This window comes from Pan paniscus, chromosome 19 (genome assembly GCF_029289425.2).
Source record: "Pan paniscus chromosome 19, NHGRI_mPanPan1-v2.0_pri, whole genome shotgun sequence".
Classification (NCBI taxonomy): domain Eukaryota; kingdom Metazoa; phylum Chordata; class Mammalia; order Primates; family Hominidae; genus Pan; species Pan paniscus.
The window spans coordinates 12,245,933-12,259,128 of NC_073268.2; the positions used below are offsets into that span (position 1 = coordinate 12,245,933).

General features: G+C 53.1%; 1 protein-coding gene across 1 annotated transcript; it reads right to left on the bottom strand.

Annotated features, from left to right (window-relative positions):
- Window positions 1–514: 514 nt before the first annotated feature.
- Window positions 515–12,766, bottom strand: ALOX15 (arachidonate 15-lipoxygenase). The gene is made up of 14 exons (XM_008962574.4): window positions 12,629–12,766; window positions 10,529–10,730; window positions 10,150–10,231; window positions 9,949–10,071; window positions 9,680–9,783; window positions 9,316–9,476; window positions 8,215–8,358; window positions 6,859–7,068; window positions 4,491–4,577; window positions 4,223–4,392; window positions 3,938–4,059; window positions 3,258–3,358; window positions 2,966–3,133; window positions 515–2,855 (listed from the first exon to the last, which is right to left on the bottom strand). The coding sequence occupies exons 1-14, from the start codon at window positions 12,761–12,763 to the stop codon at window positions 2,676–2,678; spliced, it is 1,989 nt and encodes a 662-aa protein (XP_008960822.1). The 5' UTR covers window positions 12,764–12,766; the 3' UTR covers window positions 515–2,675.
- Window positions 12,767–13,196: the final 430 nt, after the last annotated feature.

Sequence of the window (13,196 nt, forward strand, 5' to 3'; positions counted from 1 at the left end):
GTTACCCAGGCTGGAGTGCAATGGCACGATCTCAGCTCACCACAACCTCCACCTCTCGAGTTCAAGCAATTCTGCCTCAGCCTCCCGAGTAGCTGGGATTACAGGCATGCACCACCATGCCCGCCTAATTTTGTATTTTTAGTAGAGATGGGGTTTCTCCACGTTGGTCAGGCTGGTCTTGAACTCCCGGCCTCAGGTGATCCACCCGCCTTGGTCTCCCAAAGTGCTGGGATTACAGGCGTGAGCCACTGCCCCCAGCCAGGAAATATTATTTTTAAAGTCTGAAATCCAAAATTGCTTTCAAGGTGAATAAAAGGATTTTAAAAGATTGTAATGATTTTATTTCTGTGATGATCATTGAGTGTAAATTTTACATTCTCTATCAGGAAATCCATCTAAGACTTCAATAGAAGTGAAAAAATATATAGTTTTTTAGTCTGTGATTAAGGGGAACTATTTCATGGGATGAGAACTGATATAGGCCAGGCACGGTGGCTCACACCTGGAATCCCAGCACTTTGGGAGGCCGAGGCAGGCGGATCACCTGAGGTTGAGAGTTCAAAACCACCCTGGCCAACATGAAATCCCATCTCTACCAAAAATACAAAAAATTAGCTGGGTATGGTGGCAGGCACCTGTAATCCCAGCTACATGGGAGGCTGAGGCAGGAGAACCCGGGAAGCAGAGGTATCAGTGAGCCAAGATTGCGCCACTGCACTACAGCCTGGGCAACAAAGCGAGACTCTGTCTTAAAAGAAAAATCAGACCAAACATTGCCAGTATGTCTTCTGTAGAATTAAACAGAATCAGAGGCAAGAAGCAACTTCATTCACATTATAAATGAAACACTTTTGTTTTGTGTATACTGTTAGTTTGTTTTAAAATACTCACAGATGATCACATTAAGAAATAAAGGCCGGGGGCGGTGGCTCATGCCTGTAATCCCAGTACTTTGGGAGGCCAAGGCGGGTGGATCACCTGAGGTCAGAAGTTCGAGACCAACTTGGCCAACACAGTGAACCCTTGTCTCTACTAAAAATACAAAAAAATTAGCCGGGCATGGTGGTGGGCGCCTGTAATCCCAGCTACTTGGGAGGCTGAGGCAGGAGAATTGCTTGAACCCAGGAGACGGAGGTTGCAGTGAGCTGAGATCGCACCACTGCACTCCAGCCTGGGTGGCAGAGCAAGACTCCGTCTCAAAAAAAAAAAAAAAAAAAAAAAGAAAATTTCCAAGTTTATTTTCCCCAAATTGTAACATGATACAGAAGTTGAAGTTCATTGAATCCGTTGTTGTACTCATTATGATAATAATGAAATGTTTAGTCTTCTTCCAGTTAATTATATTAACTTGCAGCTTGCCAACTGGTGAACGGCAGATGGGTTAAGACACCGATGCCTCAGGCTGAAGTCCTAAGGCCACGTATCTCCAGCCAGGAGCAGCTTCTTCAGTTCAACCAGCTGACTTTTGTTTCATATTTTCTGCTTGAGCCTTGAAATGAAAATCTTCAGAGTCAAACATTCTTGGGACTCACTATGTTAATGGTTTCCTTTGTAGTGTGTCTGGTTTCAGGACACAAGTTAAATCCTATCCAGTTAGAAAACAATTTTTTTTTAATTTTAAAAAATTTTTAGGCCGGGCAGGGCGGCTCACACCTGTAATCCCAGCACTTTGGGAGGCCAAGGCAGGCAGATCACCTGAGGTCAGGAGTTCGAAACCAGCCTGGCCAACATGGCGAAACCCCATCTCTACTAAAAATACAAAATATTAGTTGGGCGTGGTGGCAGGCGCCTGTAATCCCAGCTACTTGGGCGGCTGAGGCAGGAGAATTGTTTGAACCTGGGAGGCGAAGGTTGCAGCGAGCCGAGATCGCGCCATTGCACTCCAGCCTGGGCAGCAAGAGCAAGATTCCGTCTCAAAAAAAATAAAAATAAAAATAAATTTTTAATTCTTTACCACATCAAGCATATGAACCCAGAAAAATTTTTGATGCTCTATATTTTGCCAATATTTTATTTAAAATAGTTCAGTCCTAGTTCTTCTCCATCTTTAGCGTAAAACAACTTTTTATTATTGTTAAACTCAATTTGGGTTCAAAATCCTATTTCCAGCCTAGGCAACATAGTGAGGCCCCGTCTCTACGAAAATAAAAAAATATTAGCTGGGCATGATGGCATGAGCCTGTAGTCCCAGCTACTCAGGAGGCTGAGGTGGGAGGATCATTTGAGCCCAGGACGCTGAGGCTGCAGTGAGCCATGGTGATGGCACCACTGCACTCCAGCCTGGGTGTCAAAGTGAGACTCTGTCTTAACAACAACAAAAAAATCATATTTGATTCATAAAAGGTGTGGAGTAATATGTATTATATCCCCCTATTCTAGTCTTGAAATGGTTTATATAATTGTGGCTATTTGCCATATAGATCTGAATGAAGAAAGAGGAAGAGAGAGAGGAAGGAAGATAGGAAAGGAGGGAGGAAGGAAAGAGGAGTAAGGTCCCAGGTGATGCCTCTGGAGTAAAATGTGTTCACTGGGTGCAGAGACCATGAAAAGGTGCCTCTCTAGGGAGGGTGGGACATGGGAAGAGGGTGGGACTTGGGAGGGCAGGGCTGTAACCACGAAGGGGTCAGCTTGTGGCTTGGGTGATGGGGGCTGAAATAACCAAAGGGTGGCGACGCTTAGATGGCCACACTGTTTTCCACCACGCTGGGCCGCAGGTACTCGTAGGGCATGTCCAGCTTTGCATTCCGGATCTCAATTTCCTTATCCAGGGCAGCCAGCTCCTCCCTGAACTTCTTCAGCACAGCCTTAGGCTCGGGGCCCGAAAAATACTCCTCCTCATGCTGGCCCACAGCCACCTGGGAGGGAGAGGAAGAGGTGGCTGAGAGCCTTATGACCCCCCAGTCTGGGATGCCACACGTCCCCACAGCTGCCTCCTTCCTTAGGGCCCTGGGCACTCAGCTCTCACCATAACGGGCTGGCGTCTGCCCAGCTGCCAAGTGATGGACATCTGGAGAGAAGCCTGGTGGAAGTTGGGCAGTGTCGCCATCACTGTCTCCAGCGTTGCATCCTTGGTGGTTGGCGGGGGCAGCCGCATCGTGCAGGGTGCATTAGGCACCCAAGAGTACCAGTCCAGCTAAGGAAGGGCAGGGATCCAGAGTCAGTGCCTGCCAAGCACGCGAGCCCTGTGGTCCACCTGCACACAGACCCCTCCCTCACTCCAGGCCCCAAATTCCCAGCTGCCCATCTCTGGTAAGTACCTGGCCCAGGTGCACAGAGGCGTGTTGGCCGGTGCAGGTGAAGATACACATGGTGACAAAGTGGCAAACCTGGTCCCGAGCCTGTAAAGAGACAGGAAACCCTGCAAGGGGTGAAGAGAGTTAGAAGCTGCGAAGGCAGGAGTAGGGCAGCGCTCAGAGGAAGAGGCCAACAGAGGAGAACAAGGGCGAGAAAGAGCGGCAGGAATGCTCAGTTAACTCTTACAGGAATTACCATGACAGCAGGTTGGGGTGGGGGAGTGGGGAGCTCTGCTGGGAGGGTCCCACTCAGTGGGGTGCTGCTGCTGACTCACACTGGCTCGCAAGAGTCAGTCCACGACGTTAGGTGTTTAGCAAGCTGGTCAGCATCACCTTGGTAGTCACAGTAAAAATATTTATACCATGGAAATGTGCAAAAGCTACAAATCAGGACGGTTCTTCCCGAGAGTCAGTTGTTAAACATTTATGAGCAGCCACTGGTCCCGCTGTATCTGGCACCTAGGGGTTCTCAGTGTGTAGGACGGGGACCTGTCTCTAGGTGACAGGGAGTGGAATCTGAGAAGGCCTCTGGAGTTCTCATAGGTGTTGAAAATGCTTCTGGGAGATTTCACAGAAGCACAGGGGATTCTGGGAAGATCTCTTGGGCTTTGTGTCTGAGATCTCAGGGCAGGGGCTCCTCTTACCTCGGTCCTGGGCCCCTTGCAGCCCGATTTCAGTGATCTCTCGACACCAGGTCTGCAGCTCTGGGTCGTCTTTCACAGCCACGTCTGTCTTATAGTGGAGACTCACGATTCCTTCCACATACCTACCAACCAACGGAGCAGGGCCAGGGAGCTGAAGCCAGCTCTGCCCCTGCTCACATGGCCAGGTCAGGGCCCCAGGCCCCCAACCAGACACAAACCTCCTGCTCTCCTACATGTCTTCTCCACCCCCACTTGCACCCCCACTGGCCTTCCCGCTTGCCTCACCGATAGATGATTTCCCAGAGCCGCAGTGCATCTTGGGCATAGAAGGAAGACTTCACTCCCAGGAGCCCCCGGTCAGCCAAGTCATCAGGGGGACAGAAGGAGCTGTAGGTTAGGAAGGCTCCAGCTTGCTTGAGCAGCTGCACGTGGCCTCCCCCACCAGTGCTCATTATCTGAGAAGTGAGGGTGAGCAGGGTCAGGCGAATCGACCTGCCCTGAATCCAGAGCAGGAAAAAAGACAGACCCAGAATCTCCCTTTCTCTTCCCATACCTGGTCGAAAATTCCCATGTCAGAGACCAGCCCAGTCCTGGCCCGGACGTTAATTTCCAGGGTGTATCGCAGGTGGGGAATTATAAGCTAGAGGGAGAAACACAGGGAAGGGCAGAGTCAGAGGAGAGCTGCAAGATCCCTGCAGGAAACAAGGGCTGACAGCAGGAAAGGCACCAGGTCTTCAGAAAAAGCACAGACGTAAAGTTCAGTGGCCTCTCAACAGTGAGTTTTCAGAAGTACCATTCAACCCAGCAATCCCATTACTGGATATATACCTCCCAAAATATAAATCGCCTTACTATAAACACACATGCTCACGTATGTTCATCCAGCACTACTCACAATAGCAAAGATATGGAATCAACCTAAATGCCCATCAACAATAGACTGGGTAAAGAAAATGTGGTAGACATATGCTGTGGAATACTATGCAGCCATGAAAAAGAACAAGATGATGTTCTCTGCAGTAACATGGATGGAGCTGGAGGCCATAATCCTAAGTGGACTAACACAGGAACAGAAAGCCAAATATGGTATGTTCTCACTTATAAGTGAGAGCTAAACATTGAGTACACATGGACACAAATAAGGGAACAACAGACACCAGCATCTACTTGTGGACAGAGGGTGGAAGGAGTGAGGGGATCCAAAAACTACCTATGGGGTACCATGCTTATTACCTGGTGACAAAATAATCTGTACACCAAGCCCCATGACACACAATTTACTTACAGAACAAACCTGCCCATGTATCCTTGAACCTAAAATTAAAGTTAAAAATAAATACATAAAAATAAAACCACTGAGCTTTCAGTTGATTTGCATCAACTATTTCCATTCCACAAACCAGACTTAGTGCTTTATGATAACTGAAAGAAATCATTCTTTGTTGTTGTTGTTTTGTTTTGAGATGGAGTCTTGCTCTGTTTCCCAGGCTGAAGTACAGTGGTGTGATCTCGGCTCACTGCAACCTCCGTCTTCTGGGCTCACGCGATTCTCCTGCCTCAGCCTCCCGAGTAGCTGGGATTACAGGCGTGAACCACCGTGCCTGGCCTCCTTTTCTTTTCGTATTTTTTCATAGGTCTAGACCAAGATTTCTCAACCTTTTTTTTTTAATCACCCACTAAGTACCCTTTTGAGATGTTTTTTCCCAATCTCACTCCACCTCATTAAATATTAATGCTACATATATACTGTATATCTGTCTATGTATTGCATTATATCTGTGCTTTATATAGATATATATCACATTATATCTGTGCTATATAAAATAATAAGATTTGGCCGGCCACGGTGGCTCACGCCTGTAATCCCAACACTTTGGGAGGCCGAGGTGGGCGGATCACCTGAGGTCAGGAGTTTCAGACCAGCCTGACCAACGTGGCAAAACCTCATCTCTACTAAAAATACAAAAATTAGCCAGGCATGGTGGCACGCACCTGTAATCCCAGCTACTCGGGAGGCTGAAGCAGGAGAATTGCTTGAACCCAGGAGGCAGAGGTTGCAGTGAGCCAAGATCGTGACACTGCACTCCAGCCTGGGCAGCAATAATAATGATAATAATAATAATAATAATATTTTTCACACACATTTTCCAACCATCTTCATCCCTTGGGGGACATTGTGCCCCCACTGAGAATGGATGTTCTAACCACTGCCTCCCTCCAGAGCCTGGTCTCCTGCCTCTCTCCTTCATCCATTACGCTAGCCTTCTTTCAGTTCTTTAAAGAAGACAAGCTTGGACCAGGCGCAGTGACTCACGCCTGTAATCCCAGCACTTTGGGAGACCGAGACAAGCAGATCATCTGAGGTCAGGCATTTGAGACCAGCCTGGCCAACATGGTGAAATCCTGTCTCCATTAAAAATACAAAAAAAATTAGCCAGGCGTGGTGGTGCGCAACTGTAATCCCAGCTACTGGGGAGGCTGAAGTGGGAGAATTGCTTAAACCCAGGAGGCAGAGGTTGCAGTGAGCCGAGATCGCATCACTGCACTCCAGTCTGGGCAACAAAGGGAGACTCCATCTCAAAAAAAAAAAAAAAAAAAAAAAAAATCAATGACTGTCTGGAAAAGATCTTTTTAACGTTATTTCACGGGTTCCTCTTATTGGATGGAATCCTTGGTCATTTGCATGTACTGTGCTTTACATATAAAAAGAGTAAGATTATTTTCGCCACTTTCCCAGGTGGGAGGTGCTATCCCCTTTGAAAATGCATGGCCAGCCCTGCTCATTCTCTGTTGCTCTCACATTGTCCATTCATTGTTTCTCTCCGTACCCCGAGACCCCACAGAGAGGGAGCCTCCAGAGGTGGGAACGTGCCCTGGGGCAGAGATAGTGGCAGGCAAGAGAGAAGGGGATAAGGAGTTACCTTGAAGATAGGATGTATCGATGGCAGGCACCTCATGGTGGCCACAACAATGACCTCAGCCATCAAGTGTCCCCTCAGAAGATGAGACTGCAGCTCATGGAGCTGGAAGTCAGAGCTGCGCACCCAGCATTTGGCCAGAAGCCAGGCCATTGGGGGATCCGTGGGCAAGAAAAGGGGAGGTGGTGGGGATCCTGTGCGGGGCAGCTGGAGCTGGAGCAGGGACAAGTGTGGGGAGAGAAGGCATGAGTGCCGGGCACTCAGCGATTCCCGCCCCCCTTGCATGTTAACCTCGCCCTTCATCCTCCAAACCTGTTCCGCTTTCCCCATCTCACTCCTGCCGCTCCCTACGGCTCCCGTTTCCTCCCCTCCCCTTCCTGCCCGCTCAGTGCCTTAGCACCCTGCAAGCTGCTTTGCCTCCAGCATTCTGCAGAAACTGCTCTTCTGGTGCCTCCTCCAGCCTCCACTTCCCCTTTCAGTCCCCACAGTGTGGACAAGATTCAAACCACCTGCTTCCTTCATCCCACACTGTTTTTTGAAAACTCATCTTTTGGCCCCACCTCTACACAAATGACTGAATCTCTTGTTCTCAGCTGCCTGCTGGACAATTTAAATGTCTTCCCGTTACCTCAACATTGGCCAGACAAAAATCCACCTAGGCACCCTGTTTTCTTTATTGGTGCTATTTCTGCAGGCACCTGGCCTGGCTCCCCTTTTCCCTCTCCTTGATCTCCCTCTGCATTCGCATCCACCTGTCCTCTCCATCCTGATGGTCACTACCCACATCCGAGCTCCCCTCCTCCTGGGGTCAGTGCTGGGGCATGTTGCCCCAGTCCCTGTTTCTAGCATCTCCCCTCTCCAACCCACCCTAAACACCACTGCCCACACCGCGTGCCCACAGCACGTTTCATCACATCCTTCTCCAGCTTCCCACCTCATACTCCTTAGCGTGGCTTAGTCTGGCTTCTGGTCCAACTGTCCCCTAGGAATCTCCTGACTCCTCTACCTCAGCCTCTGCCCAGTCTGTCTTGCCCCTGAGGACCGGTCCTTCCTCTCCCTCCTGCTTGTCTGAGATCTGGCCCTCCTCCAAGGCTCGTGACACCCCACCTCCCCAATCCCTCCTGGGCTGTCTCTGTCCTCAGGGACTTCCTCAGTCCTGGAGCTTCTGCAGACTGGCCCAGTCTGTCTCTCCAGCTACACTGCAAGGCCTTGGAATAGAGACTTGGCGCATTTCCTCCTTTCGCGTCTCCCGGGTGCCTTAGCCCAGTGCCTTTGCAGATGGTGCCCAGTAAATTTTGATAAGGGGCTGAGCTTTCTCAAAAGCCAGAGACTGGGAGCAGAAATCCTGAGTCCTCTTACCTGGATGACCATGGGCAAGAGTTTCCCATCAGGCTGCAATTTCAGCATGACTAGAGGGGCAGCCAGGTGCTGCTGGCTACAGAGAATGACGTTGGCCTTGATCCCATCCAGCAGGGAGAAGTCAGCTTCGAACAGTGTGCCTCCCTGGGTGGGGGAAGAGGTCAAGAGCTGCTATCAACATAAAGCATCTTCTTCCTACTCGGATTCCTCCAAGCGGGGAGAGAGAGGAGCTAACTCGTCTCCATCATCTACTTTATACCAGGTAATGGATCATGTGCTTACTTCCTCATATTATTTTTTTTTAATCAGGGTCTTACTCTGCTGCCCAGGCTGGAGTGCAGGGGCAGGATCACCACGGCTCACTGCAGCCTTGACTTCCTTGGGCCCAGGTGATCCTCCCACCTCAGCCTCCCAAGTAGCTGGGACTACAGGTGCATGCCACTACACCAAAAATTACAGGTGATAATTTTTGTACTTTTGTAGAGACAGGGTTTCACCATGTTGCCTAGGCTGGTCTCCAACTCCTGGGCTCAGGTGATCCTCTTGCAGCCTCCCAAAGTGCTGGGATTACAGGTGTGAGTCACTGTGCTCAGGCTTATAATTTTTATACCTAGTTGAATGAGCCTCAATTTTACAGAAGAGGAAACAGATAATCAGAGAGATTGGGTATTTTGCCTGAGGTCACACATCTTACAAATAGCAGAACCAGAATTCACATCCAAGCCTATCTGCCCTTAATCCCATGAATTTCCTCTCTGTTGTTCCATATCGCCTCCTGATGAACAGCCACAGCACTCTGATCCTGACTCTCTTACTCTGCACACTCCCCGAATCCCTAGCACCAGGGGCCAGTCACATTTCTTCATTTGACCCTTTTTCTATCAACCATTCCATCTTGCACGCCCTCCCTCCGCAGCTACTCTCGTGTGGGAAGGAGGCCGAGCAGCTGAGCTTCTCCAGGGTCCCTCAGGACCTCTCCTGCAGAATCCGTCCTTGCTGGCTGGCAGCAAGCCAGGCCCACAGTGGGTCCCGCAGCAGCATCATTGGCACTAGGCCACCCCACTTCACTGCTGAGCTTCCTCAGGGCTCTGATGTCCATACCTCCAGCTCCTTCTCCAGCTGAGCCTGCAGTTCCTCCATGCCTGGAGGGAACACTAGGCGAGCAGGAAGGTGAGCAGAGCGCCTCAGCACCACGGGGTTGGCGCCATTAAGAAACTGGTACCCAAATAAGGCATCTTCCTTCCAGGAGTCCCGCACGCGCTCTGGGGAAGGCAGTTGTTGAGCAAGTTGTGGGATCTGAGCTCTTGGTCCTTCCAACCCCACCAACCATGCCCCCTTGACTCCAGCCCACCAGAGGGACCCAAGTCTCTGGTCTCCCCACCCTGCTTCTTTCAATACCCCTGGGTTGGGTGGGATCTGGGTGGGATCTGGGGGGTTGGGAGACATACTGGGGTGGGGGACTGACCAGCCAGCTTGCTCTGACCACACCAGAAAATCCGGTTGAAGTCATCTAGATCCTTCCAGCAAGTCAGAACATTTAGAGAGTCTTTGATAGCGAGGTCGGCCAGCCTTCAGGGCAGGATGGGGCAAAGGGTTCGAGCATCATTCTGAGGCTCCAACATGACGACCACAGGCACCGATCTCGGGCCGGTCCAATGCAGTGCAGCCCATAAGCCCCTTGGCTTCCACTAGACCAGGACACCTCCCTCTCACCCAGCCTCCCCTTGCTCTCACCCCTTGGCCAGCGAAACCTCAAAGTCAACTCTCTTGTCTTCCAGAAATCGCTCATCCACAGGGAGGTCATATAGTTTGGCCCCAGCCATATTCAGAATTAACCCGTCCTTCCAGTTTCCCCACCTGTGGGGCAGGAAGGAAATCAAGTATGGGTGCTGGAAGCATCAGCAGCTCACGTGGGGTCAGGGGAGGAGGGCTCACCGGTACAACTTCCTTCTCTCTTCCAGCTCTTCTTCCCGGTGTTTCTGGAACAGGCCCTGAGGGTCCTCGCCCACAGTGCGGCCTAGAAGGACAGAGGAGGACTTGGCCAGTGACTTTTGGTGAGCGCCTCTTCTCGTCACTGCCAGGAGAGCCTCAGCACCCCGTCCTTCTGTGTGGCCTCTGCCCCTCTAGCATCACGCCCCTCCCCCAGGCTCCAGCCACTCTGTGCCAGCTGCAGCCACCGCCCCTTCGACACCCCCAAAGACCCCTGCGCTCCAGGTTCCAACACCCCCATCCTGCGCCCTCTTCTCCACACGCGCATCCCCCCAGCTTCTCACGCAGCCCAGAGGCCTCCTGACTCCCTCAGCCCCGCGCTTACCGGTGCCTTCGGGCAGGCTCAGGACGCCGTTGCCCTCCACCCAGCGGTAACAAGGGAACCTGACCTCGTCCCCGGCTCCGGGGCCCTGCACGGAGATCCAGTTGCAGAACCAGGCGTCGTCCTTAAGGAGGTGCCGTTTGCGCAGTTTCACAAACAGCAGCGGCCCCAGATACTCCGGTACTTCCACCTTGAATTCCGTCTCCTGCGGGCGACAGAAGAGGCTCAGCCCCGGTGGGGCCTGGCGGGAGGGGCCTGGCGGGAGGGGCACCCGGCTGAGCCCTGCTCCCTCCAGCGCCCACGCCCTTCCTCGGAGCCTCTGAGAGGAGGAGACGTATCGGGGTGGGGGGACTGAGCCAGAGAGAGAGGGACCGCGCCGAGCAGATGGCCCCAGGACTCGGTTCTGAGGGGACGGGGACGGCAGGTGGGAAGGTGCGCTCCTGCCTTCACTTTCTCCTCGCTGTGGTCATTGACTGTGCCAAGCGCTGGGCTGAGCGCTGCCGCGCCCTGGACGAGCGCGCTGTGGAGCCGGGACGCGCTGGTGGCAATTCCCGCTGTGCGACCCCCCAACCCCACCCCGCCCGAGGCTGAGGACCTGCAGGGGCCCCACCGGCCTGGGGACAACCTTCCCGGAGACCTGGAGGCGGAGAGGGCTCAGCCAGGGAGAGTGACAGAAAGGGAAGGCAGGGGAAAGGCGCGCAGGGCAGAGAGAGCGACGGGGAAGGGAGGGCGAGCAGCATCTTGGAGCTGGAGCTCAGAGCCCAGGTGTGGGGGGTCAGCAGGTCCGGAGGCTCTCGAAGGTGGCGCCAGGGGCTTTGGATTTGGTCCCGAGAACAAGCGGGAGCCGTTCGAATGTGTTAAGCAGGGGGAGTGAATTAGGGAGAAATCATTCCGGCTTCAGAAGGGCTTGGAAGGTCTGCAGCAGAGGTGGCGAGGCCGCTGGAGGTTTGAAATGGCTTTTAAAATAGAGAAAGCGGGAGGACCGACGACCGCTCCGGCGACCGCAGTTTCCAGACACCAGAGCTGTGTGGAATGAGGGGCGCTCAGGAGCATCCCCTTAATTCCAAGGAGATCGAGTAGCGGAAACATTTATTGAGCGTTTACTGTGTGTCACCAACTGCCCACCATAGGGAGGAAAAAAGGGAGGAGGGAGCGCGCCTTTCCACCTTCCGTGCCCCGTCCCCTCACCATGGAGTCGCGGGGCCACCTGCTCCGTGCGCATTTTCTCTCTTTCTGGCTCCCTTTGCCCCGCTTTCTCGGAAGCTCGGAGCAAGGGCGTGGGGTGCGGGGAGCAGGGCTCCGCAGGTTCAAGAGGACGCGGGCGGTCGGGGGCGGGACGGATATTGGGCAGGGACGCGGGAGATGCTCAGGGTCTAGAACTGACTGCGCCGGATTCTTGTTTAGAGGGAGGTGAAGCGAGGGAGGTGAAGCGAGCGAGGAGGCGCGGGTGACACCTGGGGACGCAGGAGGAGAGGGCTGGGAGGTGGGGAGAGGGGAGGACCTCATCCGGGCATGTTCCTTTGACGTTCCCTGAGACAGACATCCGGATTTGGGGATCTGGGAGAGAGCTAGAGCAGTGATGGGAATTTGGGCTTTCGCGGAAGAAAAAAAGTAACAGGACCGGGTAGAACATCCGGTAGATATGACATGAGATATGACGGGAGGTGGGTCGGGAAATCGAGAGCGTTCTCCTGTCTTGACTCCCCATCCCTTCCCTCTCACCACCCACTCCACCCCAGGTGATAAGCCTGAAAGGTCAGAGATCCAACAGCGCTAGCGGTTGAAACGGTTTTTAAAATAAATAAAGCTAGAGGACCGACGGCGGCTCCGGTGACTGCTGAGTTTCCAGACAAGGGAGCTCTGTGCAATGAGGGGCGCACAGGAGCATGCCCTCAATTCCAAGGAGATAGGGTAGCGGCAACATTTATTGAGCGCTTACTGTGTACCACCAACTGCCCTAAAGCCCCCCACCCCCGTGGCCTCCGCGCGCTTTGAGCCCAATGCGCGGGCCCTTGGCAAAGACGGGGGCGCATGTCCTCCCCGGTATTTGACTGACTCGGAGCCAGGGGCGCAGCCCACCCCGCCCGGCTCTGGGGAGCTCACCTTGCCCCGTGCGGGCCACAGTCGCGTCCCGAGTGCCGCCTCCCCGTGCTGGCCGACCAGCCACAGCTGCACCTGGTTGTTGGAACCGGCATAGAGCGAGGCCCCAGTGGACACGCGGATGCGGTAGAGACCCATCTTGCTCAAAGATGTTTCGCTCCTTCTGGTGGAGAAGAAGGGTGGACGAGCTAAATAACCCAGCCTGAGACCCCGCCCTCTCGGAGGTCGCTTGGGGTCGGAATGTGGGTGGCAGGTCTCCAATCAACTCCGCCTACCGCTGGGGCCCCCAGCTCCAAGGGGCAGAGCTTCAAGGGGCAGAATTCAGCCCCAGTCCAAAAGGCGGTGTCCTGGCGAGAGCAGGGAGTGGAAACCACTATCTTGACGGGAGGGAGAAAAAGAAAAGTATTTGGACCGAAAACACGCAGGAAGAGGGAATCAACGCCTGGTACAGCAGGCAGGCGAGGTGGGGGTAGGAGTTATGCACGTTGTGTACCACGGACTTTGGGCCAAGCCTGGGTGGCTGGGAAGCCAACCTCCATCTAAACGCACGCGTGCACACACACACACGCAC

Bases quoted from the DNA above. Each gene is read 5' to 3' on its own strand.
- ALOX15 (XM_008962574.4), bottom strand. From the start codon at position 12,763: ATGGGTCTCTACCGCATCCGCGTGTCCACTGGGGCCTCGCTCTATGCC. The intron at 4,578-6,858 runs GTAACTCCTTAT...TTCTCCCTCTAG, and splicing joins CGATACATCCTATCTTCAAG to CTTATAATTCCCCACCTGCG. The intron at 3,359-3,937 runs GTAAGAGGAGCC...CACCCCTTGCAG, and splicing joins GCAAGGGGCCCAGGACCGAG to GGTTTCCTGTCTCTTTACAG.